This window comes from Galeopterus variegatus, unplaced genomic scaffold, assembly GCF_000696425.1.
Source record: "Galeopterus variegatus unplaced genomic scaffold, G_variegatus-3.0.2 Scaffold170, whole genome shotgun sequence".
Classification (NCBI taxonomy): domain Eukaryota; kingdom Metazoa; phylum Chordata; class Mammalia; order Dermoptera; family Cynocephalidae; genus Galeopterus; species Galeopterus variegatus.
Window position 1 is genome coordinate 110,303 of NW_007726281.1, and position 19,892 is coordinate 130,194.

At 38.6% G+C, this 19,892-nt stretch overlaps 1 protein-coding gene across 1 annotated transcript in view; it reads right to left on the reverse strand.

Annotated features, from left to right (window-relative positions):
• Positions 1-19,236, reverse strand: part of ANKEF1 (ankyrin repeat and EF-hand domain containing 1) — a 40,471-nt gene extending 21,235 nt beyond the window's left edge. The window contains exons 1-3 of the mRNA XM_008595047.1: positions 19,170-19,236; positions 5,930-6,319; positions 288-487 (exon numbers count right to left, since the gene is read on the reverse strand). Of these exons, the coding sequence (XP_008593269.1) occupies positions 288-487; positions 5,930-6,275 (546 nt within the window). The 5' untranslated portion in view covers positions 6,276-6,319; positions 19,170-19,236. The remainder of the gene's footprint in view (positions 1-287; positions 488-5,929; positions 6,320-19,169) is intronic.
• Positions 19,237-19,892: the final 656 nt, after the last annotated feature.

Genomic DNA, 19,892 nt, shown 5'->3' on the forward strand with positions numbered 1-19,892 from the left:
AGGGAGGGGAGAGAGGGAGGAGGGAGGGAGGTTTCGGTAATGGGCCACAATAAGCAACCACATGGTAAATTGACAAAAATAAAATAAAATTTAAAAAAAGAAAATAGACTTACAATTGTGGCAATATAAAGATAATGAAAGAATGTCATCTTCAAGCATTTTGAGTCAATATGAATGAAGTCTATATGCTAACAGAATAACTTTAACACATTTAAATGCAGAAATTACACTAGTAAGATTCTATAATTGAAAAAAGAAATATTGATAATCACAGGAATTAGTCATACCGAGTTGATTGCATTTGGATTGGCTCCTTTTTCCAAAAATGTCAGGCACACCTCTTTAACATCATGTGCTTCCTCACAAGCTCTAAGGAATATTGGTTTTCCTTCATAGGTAGAATTGTTGACATCTGCACCATGTTCCAGGGCAATCAGAGCACAGCGATAATGCCGCTTAGTAGGTAAAATACAGTAAAACAAAACACCTGCAGGAAAATAGAATCCCCGAAGAGTATTTAATTAGCAATCTATGTACATTTGAATCTGAGAAGAAAAAAAAAATGATAATTTAAAAATCCACAAATAGCTAAAGATGGTAGAGCAAAAGCATATCTGCCTTGGTTTCTGCTCTGAAGCCAACTAAAACACCAAGACATCAATCTCTGATCAGAGTTAGAAAACAGTCACAACCAAATATGACCAGATCTATATGCTAACAGAATAACTTTAACACATTTAAATGCAGAAATTACACTAGTAAGATTCTGTAATTGAAAAAAGAAATATTGATAATCACAGGAATTAGTCATACCGAGTTGATTGCATTTGGATTGGCTCCTTTTTCCAAAAATGTCAGGCACATCTCTTTAACATCATGTGCTTCCTCACAAGCTCTAAGGAATATTGGTTTTCCTTCATAGGTAGAATTGTTGACATCTGCACCATGTTCCAGGGCAATCAGAGCACAGCGATAATGCCGCTTAGTAGGTAAAATACAGTAAAACAAAACACCTGCAGGAAAATAGAATCCCCGAAGAGTATTTAATTAACAATCTATGTACATTTGAATCTGAGAAGAAAAAAAATGATAATTTAAAAATCCACAAATAGCTAAAGATGGTAGAGCAAAAGCATATCTGCCTTGGTTTCTGCTCTGAAGCCAACTAAAACACCAACACATCAATCTCTGATCAGAGTTAGAAAACAGTCACAACCAAATATGACCAGACCTGGTTTAAGGAAGAATTGGAGTGCTGATATGTGAGCCCTCGTCAACTCCGGGTATTCGGCATCTTGCAGTCTGCACCCCAGGTGACCCTTCCTGGAGTGTGCAGGGCTCTGTATATAAGCAAGGCCTACTGGTATGTCCTGCGTCCCTGCTGAAACTCCAGAATGATGAAATATGCTGACTGTCCACGTTTGTAAGAAGCAGGCTGTCTGTATAGTAGCAGTGAGAGGAAAAACTAGGTGGGAAGTGGCTCTGCCATTTGTTCCACTGAAGAGAGAAAAATGCTAAATCCTCATACCCAGGACCTATAACATATGGATCCTCAACATAATCCATGTCAAAAACGTATTACAGATCAGGGGTATTGTTATAATCCTAGGGCAGAGTGTTGATAAGAAAGTCTTGGGTAAATAACAGTCAAACTTCGAACTGATTTTGTAATGAGCTCAGTCCAAACAGAGGCTTCATTCAAAGAGGAACAATAACCAAACAAAGAAACAAAATCTATCATGTGATCTATGAAAATGACACTGCAAGAAAGGTAAGGAAACTGACAATGAAAGCCAGGCAAAAAGTATATACTAGAAAAACTATACCAATGAAAGTTATTGACTGACTCAATTCTGTGACAGCAAAAAAATTAAATATAACTTGTTCTAAAATACAAGTGCAAAGATAGACCAAGACCTAAATGAAGAACAGACAGAATGATAGAAGATAAATAGAAGGAAAAGATAAAATTAAACTAGCAGAACTTAGGAAAGAAATGGTAGAAAAAATAAAACCACTAAAGAAATAAAAGTCAAATTGGAAGCAGGAAAAAGGAGAGTGGACACTACCAAAACCATGAACAGGGACATGCAGGAAAAACTTGAAAAAATTAAGAAAAATGTATTTGAGATGATGGAAAAGTTTAAATGGTCTTTAGTGGCAAGGAAAATTTAACATATAGATAATTGGTGTTCAATAATAAAAGACAAAACAAAACAGAAAAATTATATTGAGATATAATAGAAAAAAACTTTCTTGAACACCTGAGTCTGAAGATTAAAAGGGTATACTGGGTCTTAGGAAAAGATGATTAAGAGCAATGAACAAGACATGCCTAGGCATGTGTGTGAGCATCCAGGCAAAAATTCAACTCTATAAAGAGTAAAAGTCAGGCTGACTTTAAGAATTTGCCACAGCAACGTTTAATGCTAGATAATAATTAAAGGATCCTTACAATGTCACTTGGGAAAGAAAATAGGGAATTTTTGTATCCAGTCAAGCCGTTTTTCACATATAAAAGTGACAGCCATACATAAGCTTAAGATGCAAGAAATCAGGGATATAAGCCCAAAGAAGTTAGCTAAAGTGGGGAAAAAGTGAGTCTACCAGGAGAACAACAGAGCATATGTGACTTAAAGAACAATGATAGATGCTGAATCTCTTCAACCACAGAACCAAAGCTAAATCACCTTAGGAATTCTGGATACAGAAAAGAATGCTGTAATGCATAATAATGTAGAAATAACAATGTAATTTAACAAACATTTGGAGGGAAGAGAGAGAAGGATAGATAGTATAATCATTTGATTTTCTTGTCTTTTACTTCTGGAGCTCGAGGTACTATTTAAAGCAGACAAGGAGATAAAGTAAGTGACAGGTATAAAGAAAATCATTGAAAGAACTAAGTGATTATAATTGACTGTGAAATCCGGTGGTGGAGGGGAGGTACATGAGGTGAGAGGAAGGGTCTCTGTACTAATCTCATCTTTCATAGTAAAGAATCAATGAATACATTGTAAGGTGCTTATTCAATAAACAGAATTTGAAGGGTATGTAAAACTATCAAGTTACTCATTAATTTTAGAAAATACAACTAGAAGAAGACACACACACAGCAAAATAAAACAAAATATACAAACCATAGAGGAAAATATTTTATATATATTTTTATGTGTTAGATTTATTGTATCTTTATAATATAAAATAAATGACAGTTCTGAAGCCAAACCTAGGGGACACCTAGATAAATACAAACTGCATACATTCTACCATTAAAATAAAAAATACATAATTTATATGGAAATCAAAACCTAAATATATTTCATATAAACAGGTGCATCTAAAATAGGTTTACTCAGAACAGTTTAAAAAGACGGTCAAGGACATAGTTGAAAATACAAAGTCAAAGACAGAAAAAGACATAGAGGGTAAGAATGGATCAAAACAGCAACAACATTGACAACAAGTAAACAACTAAACATAGTAGCAGATGAGGCTGATTTCATTAGAATAGGCCCTAAGGTACTTATGAAATGGATATTTTATAATGATGGTGTGTACAACTCACAGTTAAAGTCTATTTGGGGGCCAACCCTGTGGCTCACTCGGGAGCGCTGAGGCTGCGGGTTTGGATCCTATATAGGGATGGCCGGTGCACTCACTGGTTGAGCCCGGTGCGGGCGACACCAAGCCAAGGTTTACGATCCCCTTACCAGTCACCAAAAAAAAAAAAAAAAAAAAAAAAAAAAAAAAGTCTATCTGGGCTGATGCTAAGCCACAAAGAACATGAATCAGCATTCCAAAACTAAAGGAAAAAAGAAAAAAATTCTATCTTATAATAGAACTGGCATACTGCATATAGGACTGGGCATGCATTCCTATACATGGGAGAACCAGTGGAATGGGTGCCTTTATAAGGAACTATTCTAGCTTAACTCTTAAAGAGAATAATTTCAGACACTGTCATTAATTCCCCAGGACAACATACAGGAGAGAATTTATTGCCTTAGAGTTTTACCTTCTTCATATTCTGTTAAGTTGTTCACAGAGAAAAGTACAGCTTAGTCTGAGAGCGTGTCTCACATCCTTCTAAAGATCCATTTCATCATTTAAATGTTTGCACAGTGTGCAGTGGGTCAAACATCAGTCACTGGAAAATAGGATATTAATGGCAGAGAGACTACTGTGGAATAAGCAAAGCAATTTGGCAAGTGGCCACCAAACTGAGGGATGTACAAGGTGGGCTAGGCTCACTGATGAGGGGAAGAGACAAGGTACTCCATGCCATGGGCTTACCCAGGGTTACGCAGAGTCAGGGCTGTAGATAAGGTTACGTGTGAAACAAGATTTTACATTTTCTTCAAGTTTCACCTTATAATTTCAGTTCTTCCCACATGATTTGTCTGTTTTCTCATGCAATCATTGACAGATTTAATAATAATTTGAATGAGCATAGATATTAACCATATAGCTTCTGCATTTGCTGCAAATATTTACTTCCCCTGGTTTCTAATTTCACCTTGATTTTTTTTTTTAAATTACAGTTTTAGATTTTTATGCTATAGACTTTAGAAATTTATTTTGTGTGTGATTTCTATCTCTGTTTAAAACTCAAGAAAATAAACTTTGCTCCTTTAGGGTGTTCCCCAAAGTTTATTCAACAAACTCCAGGTATAAAAAATGCTGTAAGAAAAAAACTATCTCATGGTCAAATAAATATGGAAAATGTCACTGTCTTTGGTCCAGCAATGTGAAAAAACATGTCTAAGTTTGTTTTATCCAATGTTTCTCTAATGAATTCAACAGTGGAACCAATTACTTCTCAACATCTGGGTGATTTAGAGGTCCACAGAACACACTTTGGGAAATAGTATTCTACGGAGCTTCGGGAAGCTCTCGGGTTTTTGTAGGATTTAACATTTTAAAACACATTTAACCCCTGACTGCATCTGAAGTTCATTTTGTTATGTGGTCTATAAAATAAATAATTCTTTCATTTTTCCTCTTCTCCTACTGTGAGCAAGTCGTCTATCAAATACCAAGTCTGGAGAGAGTTACAAAAATAGATTGTGCTCTTGTCAGAAAACATTAACATTGTGAAATGGGATTCATTTCTTTAGTATAGGGCTGATGTTCATGGCTTTGTACTTGTAGCAAATCTTTGGGACAACTGATTAAATCTATCAATTTATGTTAAGTGTGATGGTAATTAGTGAATCTTATGAGGCTGTGTCAACTGTTGCCTGAAACTCAAGATATTTAGGCAAGAAGCTTCCTCCCCTTAAGATGCAATTCAGGAGAGGGAGAGGGTGTGAAAGTGCAGCTACATCACTTGAATAATCATTGAAGTGCCGTCTAACATTTCAAGTCATATTTCCACATACGTTAAAAAATGACACTAGAAAGTTGGAGTCTATGCCAGAATCCACCTTAGTCCTTTCAAGTTCTCAAGTGCAACTTCCTTCTACATCAGACTGCTATCAAGAGGGGACAAAATCCTTCTGAAGTCCTAAGACTGGTACTACCCCCATGGTTTTAAAGTGTAAAAAAGAATAAGAAATTCTCTCCCTCATCTTTTGTTCTAAATAACATTTTATGTTTTATAATGGATTATGATTATGGTAATATCAATGTGTGTAATGCTGAACATTCTCCACATTTAAAAGAAACCACCAAATACAAATTAATCTAAATTTCTTTTCAGGTGAATGAGCTCTTAGAACTGGTTTCCCTAAGAAATACCTATACCATTTTCAAATTATGAAGAGGCAGTATCCTTAGGTACAGAAGTGAAAAATCTAGCCTTTCCCTTAAAACCATGAGTAATTCATGAGTAATTTCCCAAGTTGGAAAACAAAAAAGTCAACTTTATTGATCTCTGTCTATAAAGTGAATTGCATCTTGCTGGATAGAATGTTGGTGTTTTTACCTTTTCCTTCATTATCGACTATAGTCATATCAGCTTTTGCGTTGGCTAATATTTCCATGGATAAATCATGGCCCAGTTCTGCAGCTCTCATTGTTGGAGTACAGCCCATTCGGTCTCGTACATCAGGGTGAGCACCGAGTTCAAGGAGAAAACTGACCATGTCAATGTCATTGGAAACCGAGGCTAAGTGCAGAGCACTGAGTCCATTGACGGGTTCTGTGAAATTGATTAGTTCAGGGTATCCAAGCTTGGTCAGCTTCTTTATCTGCTTCTTGTCTTTGTTCCGAACGCACTGAAGAACTTTGTAGATCTGTAAGTTCTCAAGTCTCTTATCTGCTAACGCCATGCTTGACCAACTTCTTAAAAATGCTTTCTGGACCCAAACAAAAACTATAGCAACAAAAAAAAGAAAACAACTCAGAGTTAATTTTATCATCTTCATTTTGATTAAATAACAATATTTTTTAAATTCTCTAAGAAATGAAGCTGTTTCTTATAAATTGTTATTATCATAATTTATTGCTACTGACTTCAGAAAGTAGGAATTATACATAAATACAAAAAAAATTCAGCTGGCATAAGTTGAAATATTTTAAAACACATCTTCCATCATAATACTTGTTTGCTAGATGATTTTCTTTCTTTTTTAATTCAAAATATCTTAATATTTACTTGTACATATTTGTAGGCTATAGTATGTTGTTTTAATACATGCAGGTACTGCACAATGATTCACTTAGGGTAGATGGCATAGTTTTGTACCCATTAGTCTACCACTTCTTGTTTCTCATTTAACCTTCCTCCTTCACTGAAGCTTTCCCATTTCAGCCCTGCAGAAGGTGAGGTGAACTAAATTGCCCAGGTAAGGAATTGAGCCCCCATCAATATGGCTTCCCTATCAGCATGTTCCCCACAATGTAGAGACCATACAGATATTAGTTATTAAAAATATGATAAAAAGAAGCTTCTGGTCAAGGTGGAGGAGTAGACAGTTCCTAGCGCCACTCTCTCCCACAAATCAACCAATTTGCAATGATTAAAAAGCAACAACAGGAGGCCCGAGGGCTGTGCCAGAACAGGATGGAGCTGTGTGCCATGGGACTCCCAGCCCAGGCCAGTGCCCCCTGCGCAGACAGGCCTGAGAGCTGCCAGGCCCACATGCCCCAAGTCAGCCATACCGGAAGAGGCAGGAGCCATGGGATCTCCAGCCCAGGTCAGTCCCCACCACTTACAGAGGCCTGAGAGCCACTGGGTCCACATTCCCCTAGTCAGCTATGCCAGAACAGGCAGGTGCCGCAGGACCCCCAGCCCAGGCTAGTTCCCACTGCCCAGAATTGGCAGTCCCTTCAGGATCCAGGCCAGACATCAGGGTAGAACAAGTGGACTGTGATACCCACTGCCACAATGACTAAAATCCAAGGGAAAGATACCAGAAATATGAAAAATCAAGAAAGTACATCACCACCAAAGGAAAATAGTAACTCTCAAGTTCTAGATCCTATAGAAGAAGAAGTCCTTGAAATGACTGACAAGGAATTTCAAGCAACAATTCAAAGGAAGCTAAACGAGATACAAGAAAATTCAGTTAGACAAAACAGTGAAATGAGAAAAAATATACAGGATCTGAAGTAAGAAATGTACAAAGAAATCAATGCCCTGAAAAAGAATGTAGCAGAGCTTGTGGAGCTGGAGGATTCATTCAACGAAATAAAAAACACAACAGAGAGTCTTACCAGCAGGCTAGAACAAGCAGAAGAGACAATTTCTGACCTTGAAGACAGGTTAATTGAATTAACACAGGCAGACCAGAAAAAAGAAAAAAAGAATTAAAAAAATTGAAGAAAGTCTAAGAAAGATAACAGACAACCTTAAGCACTCAAATATCCAAATCATGGGTATTCCAGAAGGGGAAGAAAAAGGAAATGGCATTGAAAACATATTCAATGGAATAATAGCAGAAAACTTCCTAGGTATAGGGAAAGTCACAGATCTTCAGATTCAGGAGGCCCAAAGATCCCTAAACATATTCAACGCAAAAAGATCCTCAAGCATATTCAACCTGTCCAAGACATGTTATAATCAAACTGGCAAAACTCAAAGACAAAGAGAGAACCTTAAAAGCTGCAAGAGAGAAGCAGCAAGTCACATATAAGGGAGCCCCAATCAGACTAACATCAGACTTTTCATCACAAACCCTAAAAGCCAGAAAAGAATGGGATGATATATTCAAAATACTAAAGGACAAAAATTTCTAGCCAAGAAGACTTTACCCAACAAGGCTATCCATCCAGAAAGAAGGACAAATAGTATATTTCCCTGAAAAACAAAAACGGTGGGAGTTCACTACCACATGACCAGCCTTACACGAAAATCTCAATGGAGTTCTGGGTTTGATACCTGAAAAACAACCATCACTGCCATGAATATTCAAGAAAGAGCAAAACCCACCAGTAAAACAAAAATGCTAACAATAAAGAGAAAAAATTGTTTATCTACCACCCCAAGAAACCAACAAATACAGAAGACAAACAGAAAATCAGAAAGAAAGGAACAAAAGACACTTAAGACATTTAAACAAAAATCAATAAAATGCTTGAAGTAAATCAACACCTGTCAATAATAACTCTAAATGTAAAGGGATTAAATTCCCCACTCAAAAGACACAGACTGACTGACAGGATTAAAAAGATGAACCCAACAATATGCTGCCTTCAAGAGACTCACCTCACCTGTAAAGACACACATAGACTAAGAGTGAAAGGATAGAAAAAGATTTACCATGCAAACAGAAATGAAAAATGAGCTGGAGTAGCTATTCTTATATCAGATAGAATAGACTTTAAACTAAAAACCATAAAAAGAGATAATGAGGGCCACTACATAATGATAAAAGGATTGATCCATCAAGAAGACATAACAATCATAAATATATATGCACCCAGTGTTGGAGCAGCCAGATTTATAAAGCAATCACTATTAGACCTAAAGAATGAGATAGATATTAACACCATAATAGTGTGGGACCTGAACATCCCACTCTCAACATTGGACAGATCATCTAGGCAAAAAAACAGCAGAGAAACACAAGATCTAAACAATACATTAGACCAAATGGACTTGGCAGATATCTACAGAACATTCCATCCAACAACCTCAGAATATTCATTCTTCTCATTAGCTCATGGAACATTCTCCAGGATAGATCACATGTTAGGTCACAAATCAAGTCTCAACAAATTCAAAAAAATTGGAATTATCTCATGTACTTTTTCAGACCACAATGGATTAAAATTAGAAATCTACAACAAGCAAAACTCTGGAAACTATACCAACACATGGAAATTAAACAGCATTCTACTTAATGACATATGGGTCCAAGAAGAAATTAAACAGGAAACCAAAAAATTTCTTGAAACTAATGAAAACAATGATACATCATACCAAAACCTGTGGGATACTGCAAAAGAAGTACTGACGGGGAAATTTACCGCATTAAATGCTTACTTCAGAAGAATGGAAAAATGGCAAATAAACAACCTAATACTTCACCTTAAAGATCTAGAAAAACAAGAACAATCCAATCCTAAAGGTAGTAGACAGAAAAAGATAAGGGAGATCAGAGCAGAACTAAATTAAATAGAAACCCCCAAAATGATACAAAAGATCAATGAAACAAAAATTTGGTTTTTTGAAAAGATAAATAAAATTGACAAACCTTTAGCAAGGCTCACTAAGAAGAGAGAAAACCCAAATAACAAAAATTAGAAATGAAACAAGTGATATTACAACTGATACCTCAGTAATACAAGGAATCATTAGAGGCTACTATAAACAACTATATGCCAACAAATTTGAAAATCTGGAGGAAATGGATAAATTTCTAGACACACACAAACTACCAAAACTGAGCCAAGAAGATAAAGAAAACCTGAACAGACCAATAACAATAAAAGAGATTGAAGCTGTTATCAGAAGGCTCCCAACAAAGAAAAGCTCAGGACTGGACAGGTTCACTGCAGAGTTCTACCAAACCTTCAGAGAGGAACTGATGCCAATTCTCTACAAACTAGTCCAAAAGACTGAAACAGAGTCCATTCTCCTAAACTCATTCTATTAGGCAAACATCACCCTGATACCAAAACTAGAGAAAGAAAATACATCAAAAATAGAAAACTGCAGGCCAATATCCTTGATGAATATAGATGCAAAAATCCTCAACAAAATACTAGCTAACAGTATACAGCAACACATACACAAAATTATCCAACATGATCAAGTGAGATTCATGCCAGGGATGCAATGTTGGTTCAACATATGCAAATCAATAAATGTGATACACCATGTCAACAAAAGCAAAGACAAAAGCCATATGATCATCTCTATAGATGCTGAAAAAGCATTTGACAAAATTCAACATTCATTCATGATACTCTCTACAAGTTAGGTATAGATGGAAAGTACCTCAACACAATTAAAGTCATATATGTTAAACCCCCCACTAAAATCATCCTGAATGGGGAAAAGCCAGTTTTTCCCTTAAGAACAGGAACTAGACAAGGATGCCCACTCTCACCACTTCTATTCAACATAGTGTTGGAAGTACCAGCCAGAGCAATCAGAGGAGAGAAGGAAATAAAAGGCATCCAAATGGGAAAGGATGAAGTCAAACTGTCCCTGTTTGTGGATGATATGATCCTATATATTCAACAGACTAAAGCCTCTACAAAAAAATTCTTAGAGTTGATAAATGATTTCAGCAAAGTAGCAGGATACAAAATCAACACATAAAAATCAGTAGCATTTCTATACTCCAAGAGTGATCATTCAAAAAAGAAATCAAGAAAGCTAGCCCATTTATAATAGCAACCAAAAAAAAATAAAATACATAGAAATAAAATTAACCAAGGATGTGAAAAATCTCTACAAAGAGAACCACAAACCACTGTTGAGAGAAATTAAAGAGGACACAAGATGGAAAGATATCCCATGCTCTTGGATTGGAAGAATCAACATTGGGAAAATGTCCATGTTACTGAAAGTGATCTACAGATTCAACGCAATCTACATCAAAATTCCAGTGACATTTTTCTCAGATGGAAAAAACTATCCATACTTTTGTATGGAATAACAAAAATCCATGCATAGCCAAAGCAATCCTGAGCAAAAGAAATAAAGCTGGAGGCATAACTCTACCTGACTTTAAACTATATTACAAAGCTATAGTAACCAAAACAGCACGATACTGGCATAAAAACAGACACATGGATCAATGAAATAAAATAGAGAACCCAGAAATCAACCCATACACCTACAGCCATCTGATCTTTGACAATGGCACCAAGTCTACACAGTGGGGAAGAGACTGTCTCTTCAGCAAATGGTGCTGGGAAAACTGGATATTCATATGTAGGAGAATGAAACTAGACATTCTCAAGGAAAACATGGGAGAAACACTCCAGGAAGTAGGAGTGGGTACAGACTTCATGAATATGATCCCCAAAGCACAGGCAACTAAAGGAAAAATAAACAAATGGAATTATACTAAACTAAAAAGCTTCTGCACAGCAAAAGAAACAGTCAACAGAGTGAAAAGACAACCAACAGAGTGGGAGAAAATATTTTTAAGATATACATCTGACAAAGGATTAATATCCAGGATATACAAGGAACTCAAGCAACTTTATAGCAAAAAAACCAAATAACCCAGTTAAAAAATGGGCAAAGGAGCTGAATAGGCATTTTTCAAAGGAAGATATACAAATGGCCAACAGACACATGAAAAAATGCTCAACATCACTCAGCATTTGGGAAATGCAAATCAAAACCACTTTGATACTATCTCACTCCAGTCAGGATGGCTAATATCCAAAAGACTGAGAATGATAAATGCTGGAGAGGTTGCAGAAAAAAAGGGACTCTCATACACTGTTGATGGGACTGCAAATGGTGTAGTCTTTACGGAAAATGGTATAGAGGTTCCTCAAACAATTGCAGATAGATCTACCATATGACCCAGCTATCCCACTGCTGGGAATATACCCAGAGGAATGGAAATCATCATGCCGAAGGGATACCTGTACTCCGATGTTTATTGCAGCACTATTTACAATAGCCAAGAGTTGCAACCAGCCCAAATGTCCATCATCAGATGAGTGGATAAGTAAACTGTGGAATATCTACACAATGGAATTCTACTCTGTTATAAAAAAGGATGAAATACTACCAGTTGCAACAACTTGGATGGACTTAGAGAAAATTATATTAAGTGAAACAAGTCAGGCACAGAAAGAGAAATACCACATGTTCTCACTTATTTGAAGGAGCTAAAAATAAATAAATAAACACACAAACAAATAAAGGGTGTGTGGGAGGGAGAGAAGGCACAACAATCACAACAATTCCTTGAACTTGTTAAGACAAGTGAACAGATATGATGTGGGGGTGAGGGGAGAGAGGCGGGGGGAAAGAGGAACAGATAAAGGGTCATGAAAATCAACTACAATGTACATTGAGAAGTTAAAATAAATAAATAAATAAATAAAGAGTAAAAAAAAGGGGGGGGGGAGTGATTTTCCCTGCCCTGCCTGTCTCACATTCTATGTAAAGATCAAATAAGATCTTGCCTGCTTTGCAGTCTCTGAAAGGAAGAAAAAGAAAAAGAACTTTCTCTTTCACTTATCCTTTCTGTGATAGAAAGAATTCTAAAATGCCTCCCACCAAGATTCCTGCTCCCTCTGGTATGCATGTCCTGTATAATTTCTACCCCTTGAGTGTGGGTGGGACCTGTGAATATGGTAAATAGAGATGTGATGGCCACTCCCATGATTATCTTACATTGTATAAGATACGCTCCTCTTGGCTTTAAAGAAGTGAGGGTCATGTTGTGCAAGGTCCATATGGCTAGTATCTGAGAGTGGCCTCCAAGAGCTGAGAGTTGCCCATGGCTAACAGCCAGTAAGAAAACAGGGACCTCAGTCCTATAACTGCTAGGAACTGAATTCTGCCAACAACCTGAGACAGTTTGGAAACAGGTGAGACTGCAACCCCAGGCCAACACCTTGATTTTAGCCTGTTGGAATCAGGTGCAGAAGACCCAGCAAACCCATGCCTGGATCCCTGACTCATAGAAACTGTACAATGATAAATTTGTGCCCTTTTAAGTGCTAAGTTTATGATAATTTATTGGTTATTCATAGAAAACTAATACAAATTTTGGTATCTGGAAGTGGCGTGATGCTGTAACAAATACCTAAAATGTGGGAGCAGTTTTGAAATTGGACAGTGGGAAAAATCTGGAAGAACATTGAAATACATGATGGAGAAAGCCTAAATCACTTTTAATACACTGCTGGTAGAAATTTGGCCTTTAGGGATGCTGCCAGTAAGGGCTCAGAAGGAAATGAAGATGTTATTGGAAACTGAAGGAAGGGGGGTCCTTGTTTTGTAGTGGCAGAAAGCTTAGCTGTATCGTGTCCTACAGTTGTGTGGAAAGCAGAACTTGTAAATGAACTTAGATGTTTAGCTAAAGAGATTTCCCAGTAAAATGTTAAAGATGCAGCCTAGTTTCTTCTTGCTGCTTATAGTAAAATGCAAGAGGACAAAGATAAATCAAGGCAAGAATTACTAGACAAATGTAACTTCCTTCATTTACATCATCAATGTCTCATTTTACAGTTCCTACCCAATTACTGTTTCCCTTCACAACCAAATTTCCCAAGTTTCTAATCATGCTACACCTATTTTCTCATCTTACATTTTCCCCTCAACACATTCCACTGTTTTCTGCCCTATCACACCATCAAAATTGCTTTCACTAAGGATATCTTGGCACCCTGATCTTGGACTTCCAGCCCCCAGAACTGTGAAAAATAATTTTTTTTTTTGTTTATAAGCCACCCACTTTATGATATTGTTACAGCAGCCTAAGGTGAGATATCATATATCTCATAAGGGGTTAACATCTAAAATATATAAGGAACTTCTACAAATCAATAGTAATAAAGGAAAAGAAAAAAATATAACCTGATTAAAAAATGAGCAAAGGATCTGAATAGACATTTCTGCAAAGAAGACGCAAATGGCCAACGAATTTACAAAAAGATTTTCAACATTACTAATCATCTGGTAAATGCAAATTAAAACTCCAATGACAGATCATCTTACACCTGTTAAGATGGCTATTATTTAGAAAAAATTTATATAACAAGTGTTAGGGAGGATATAGAGAAAAGGGATCCTGGTACACTGTTGGTGGGAATGTAAATTGGTACAGCTATTGTGGAAAACAGTATGAAGTTTCCTCAAAAAATTAAAAACAGATCTACTCTATGATCCAGAAATCACATGTCTGGGTATTTATCCAAAGGAATTGGAATCAGGATCTCAAAGAGATATCTGCACCCCCATGTTCATTACAGAATTATTCACAATAGCCAAATGTGGAAACAACCTAAATATCCATTGACAGATGAATGGTTAAAGAAAATGTGATATATACAATACAATGGAATTTCATTCAGCCTTAAAAAAAAGAAGGTAATCCTGCCATTTTCAACAATATGGTTGAACCTGAAGTACACTATGCTAAGTGAAATAAGCCAAACACAGAAAGACAAATACTCTATGATATCTCATATATGTGAATCTAAAATAGTCAAATTCATAGAAGCAGAGAGTAGAATGGTGGTGGTCAAGGGCTGGAGGGGAGAGGGTAAGGGGGAGGTGAATGGTCAAAGGGTACAAAGTTTCAGTTATGCAACATAAATAAATTCTGGAGATCTACTGCACAGCATAGTGCCTGTAGCTAACAATACTGTGTTGTATACTTAAAATTTGCTAAAATAGTTTATCTCATGCTAAGTGCACTTACTACCACTACTACCACTACTACTACTACTACTACTACTACCACCACCACTACTACTAATAATAATGGGGGTGGGAGAGAATGTTGGGAGATTATGGACAAGTCTATAGTCTTGTCAGTGGTGATGATTTCATGGGTGTATACTTATCCCCAAATTCATCTTGTTGTATATATTAAATATGTACAGTTTTTTACATGTCAATCATACCTCAATAAAGTGGTTTAAAAAAAAAGAAAAAAAGAATGTGGTGAATTTTGAGGTGCTCATAAACAGGAATCTACTGGGCTCTGCGAGGTGTCAAAGACGTAATGAATGATTCCCGTGTCATCTTCAGTGGGAATGAAGTAGTTAAATGGTTGAGAGTCAACTGCAAGTTTTCATAAAAAATCCCACTGATAAATTGTGAGGGGCATTCTTTATTAATTTTATCTCCTGTTATTGTTGATGTAAAAACAATCTTTTGGATTGAGTAGTAGGCCATGCTAGGTATGCCCAGCTTACTTTTCTCTCTTCATTCTTTTTCTGGGAAAAGAACCTCATTATCACATAGGAAAGCCATTCCAGGTGGTTTGGATGATGCTGTCCCTTCTGTCCCCGGCCACAGGAATGGGTCTGTTACCTAGGCTTGGACCATCTGTGTGAACCATCCTTCTCTAGGGACACTGAATTGCTCAAGCATATGCTCATGAAAGACATCAGCCAATCAGTGTCCTATGGGGCCCTTCTCCCAGAACAATGTGGAAAGACTATGTCTGCTGAAGTTGTTAGCAGTAGGTTGGGGGCTGGGGCTGCAGGCAGCTCTCTTGGCTATCACAGAGAGAGCATATGTTTGAAAGATGGAGAGAGACTGAAACTGATGGCATCAGTTGCACCTTGGATTCCACTGTGCCAGATGTCACGTACCACTTTATCCTCAGGGGTGCGTGAGTAAACCTATGCTTCCCCTCCCCCTCCCACCTTATTTTGGTGTAAGCTTATTAGCTGGGTTTCAATCCTTTGCAATGAAAAGATTCCATCTCACTATAAAAATCTGAAACAATATGCCACCTTTCCCCCACCACAAACCTGCTTCCTTGAGTACATTCTCTATGGCAGTGAGTTGCACTGTTCACCACTTGCTCCTTCCTTAACTATGTCTCTCTAAGCAACCATAACATCTCCATTGCCTGTTTCCACCTGACGCTGCTGCCCACTCCTCCTGGGTCTCCTTTGCTGGCTTCCCCTCTTTTGTGAGAAACCTAATTGTTGGAGTGCCCAGAGCCAGCTCATTGGTACTCTTTTTTATCCTCACGCACTTCCATGGTCACTCATCCCATCTCAGACCTTCAGCCCAATTTCCAGCTTCTGATTGTTCACTCTCAAATTGATACAGCCATCTCTGACGCTCCCCAGATCTCCAAAGTTATATGGCCACCTGTCTACTCTTCCTTCTCACATGGATATCTAGTAGGTATCTAAAATGTAACACATCCAGAGCAGAACTGTTGATATCACCCTGACCTTCATTTCTCCCCATTTCTAATAATAGCATCATCATCCATCCACCTGCTCAGATGAAAGCACGAGAAGTTACCCTTCATTTTTTCTTTCCCTCACAGATCCCCTCACTCTTTAAAGTCATCAGCAAATCCTGTCAACTCTGCCTGCAGCTCTATCCTGATATCAATCCCAGCGCTGCTATCCTAAGCCAAATCATTGACACGGCCTTCAACTTTGTGTCACTGCTTCCACGAAAGCCTCCAGCAGTCCATTCTCTAGACAGTTGCCAGAAAAATCTTTTAAAAATACAGATCAGACAAACTTCACCTCCTAACATTTTAGTATAAATATTTGTAAACATAAAGCATGTACTGAACACCCACATACCGACTGCTGAGGTCCTACCACGAATGTTTTACCTGCTTTTCCCCATATCCATTCATCTCTCTATCAATCCATTAACCCATCTTATTTTTATGTTTCAAAGTAAATTACAGACATAGTCCAGCATACATATCCTTACCTAGAGTTTAATATTTGTGTACCGTTTTTTTTGTCTTTTGAATATATAATGAAATGTACCATACCATAAGTTTTGACAAATACATAAACTTGTGTAATCCAAACCCCTATCAAGCTATAGACCATTTCCTTCATGCCAGAAAGTTCTCTCCAGTTATCTTTTAAAAGCACATCAATAGCTTTGCATTGTAATCAGAATAAATCCAAACTGCTCACTATGATCTCTTAAGGACCCTTTCCCTACCCCTGTGACCTCACTTCACCCCAGTCTCTCTTGACTGAGTCATCTCTGGCCACACTAGCTTTCTTCCTGTTTGTGAATAAAAGTGTGTTCCTGCCCCTGGAAGTTTGCACTTCTCGCTTCTGCCCCAAGTGCTCTTTGCTCAGAATTTCCGTTGTTCAGTGCTTCTCACCATTCAAATTGCAGCTACCATGTTACTTCTTCCCCTTGGTTTATTTTCTCCAAAACACTTCTTGTCTTTAAATATTTTAGATAGGTAGATAGTCAGATACATTTAATTGATGCATTGTAAGTCTCCCCCACTAGACATAGTCTTTATGAAACAGAAGCTTTATATGATAATTATTTTTCTATCACCTGGAACCTGACTCGTAGGAGGTATTCACTAAATGTTTGCTCAATAAATGATGACTGAAAGTTAAAAGAATTGAGAAGGGATCAAAGGAAACTTCCAGAGCAACTGGATAACTGTGTCTGAGATGGGGTGCTCAGGATGGGGTCCAGACTGGCTAGGTAATGTAGGCAGTTAATCTTTGAGCATGCTGAGCTAGAATCCACAAGGCAACAGGGTACGTAACTCAGGAGGTCAGGAGTGAGATCTAGGCTGGTCTATGAAGAGTTATAAGGTGTTGGGCAGCTGCATGGCAGCCTGAGAGTGGGAGACATCAAGAGAAGAGTGACCACCAATGTCAGATGCATTCTGTTCTCTCATTCTTTTTTTCTCCCTGCTTTTCTGCTCACTTTCTCTTCATGCTTCCACATTTGCTGCTGGGACATCAGATATCATATGACCTGTGGCTTCAATGTCCTGATTGTTGTAGCCCCTGCCCCCTTCTAGTCTGTTTATAATGTGTAGTGGGCCCTGTGTATAAATAGGCTCTGAGCAAAGCCCTGAGTCTGCCTCAGAGTCATTCATTTGGCCTTTGCTGCATGGCTTGGTGACATGTATTTCAGCTGCTATTTATGGTTTATTTTATTATTATCAGCCATATTCGGGTCAGGTGCAGTGTCAACATGCTGCATACACATGTACGTCATATATGGACTAGGATAATATGATCCTGAATAGCTTATTGGTTGTACTGAATTGCTGCCACCTCATTTGTGTGGACAGGGACTCCCTAATGGGAGACTTCAGTGTTGTCTCTGATAGCATTCATTCCTCACACAGAATTAGCAACAAGTAGCATTGTACAATCAAGCTACAATGATGAATTCAGCAATCCAGGCAAGTGTACTGTAGATTGTATGCCTCCCAGCTAACATCCCAAAATGCTGGGGAGAAAAGTGGCACCCTGTGCAGTGTTCTTTACAATCAACTGCTAAGACTGACCAAGAGCTCGCTCCACTGGAGGAAATAACAGAAGTCCTGCCCTCTAGTCCTGGGTTCCCAGTTGTGTAGCATATATGACTCTCAGGAGGGTCACCAGATACACACACACCTGCAGCGTCCCTCAGCATGACCCTGGGCCACCCTGGCACAACCCATCTCGCTATCTGTACTGACAATCTCAACAGATAGTGGAATAAAACACAATGTCCTGACTTGATCTGTGGGTATGGGCCTGTGTCCAGAGGCATTTTTCCCCTGTGGGGAGAGGCCCACAGAGATTGTCAAACTGTCAAAGGCCTATGTGAGACAAGGGCGCATAATCTATCTTTTACTCAGAGACTGTGATTCATTAGAAAGAGGAATGGGGGAAGACAAGCTTGGTACAGCGGAAAGAGTGTAGGATTTGAGGTGGGGAATCTGTTGTGATCCTCTCTTCCCTGCATCATTATTTACACAAACTAGTTGGATAAACCTGCACAGGTTAGCTACCTTGTTTGTACCTCAGTTTATTCATCTGTGAAACGGGGATAGCAATAGTACCTACTTCCTGGGGCTGTGTGCAGAGGAAAGGAGATCATCCTTACAAAGTATTTAGCAAAGTCCCTCAATATAGGATCGCTAGGAATAAATCAAACTTCTGTGGGTTTCAGTTCACCCATAGAGACGGTTTACATTTTGGGAGTTCTTTACTGTAACTTATAGTTCTAAGTCTCAGAAAAATCTGGAAGGAGGAGGAGTGGGTAGAGATGTAATTTGAAGGGAAAGGTCAGGTGGCAAGGACCCAGGTGCCAAGCTCACCTTTTAGTCGTCGGGGCGATCAAGAGCCGCGGATCTCTGTGCACCAGTGCTCTGGGCCTGAGGGGGTGCCCAGGGCGAACCGGCCTTTCCTCCTCCGCAGCCTGGCGCGGGCCCCAGCCGCGACCTTGGGCTCCCGAGCCAGGCTTGGGCGCCCACGCGTGAATGGTGTCCCTTTGGCCAGAGCGGGCGAGCTGACGCGCGGGGCAGCAGGAAAACGTGTGTGTGTAGATGCGCCCCAGGGCCACGAACGGCGAGCGCACGGCCAGGTGAGCGCGCAGGGCGCGGAGAGAGCCAGCGAGACCCGCCGATTGTGAGCTTCGGCTGCGCAAGGCCCGGTTGCGACGGCAACCGCCCAGGTGCGCGGCGGGGCGGGGCTTGTGTTTGCCCCGCCCACCTCCCGTTGCAACCAGGAGGCCGCTGGAGCAGGATGCGGGAGGTGAGCTCAGCGCTCTCAGGCCTGGGGGGGATCACGGAGCGCCCCAGGATTCCGCCCTTTCATCCTCTTCTCTCACCTCCGCCCTCATCTAAAACATAGTTTAAGTAGAAAAGTAGTAAAAATAAAATGTACAGTATAATAATTTAAAAGTCAAATTAAATTAAAAATTCAATAAATTATACAATAAAACGAGAAGTGCATCTACTCTTGGCAGCAGTAAATTCTTGTAAATCTTTCCAGGAACTTTCTTTCCATATTCTTTTTTTTTTTTTTTTTTTTTTTTTTTT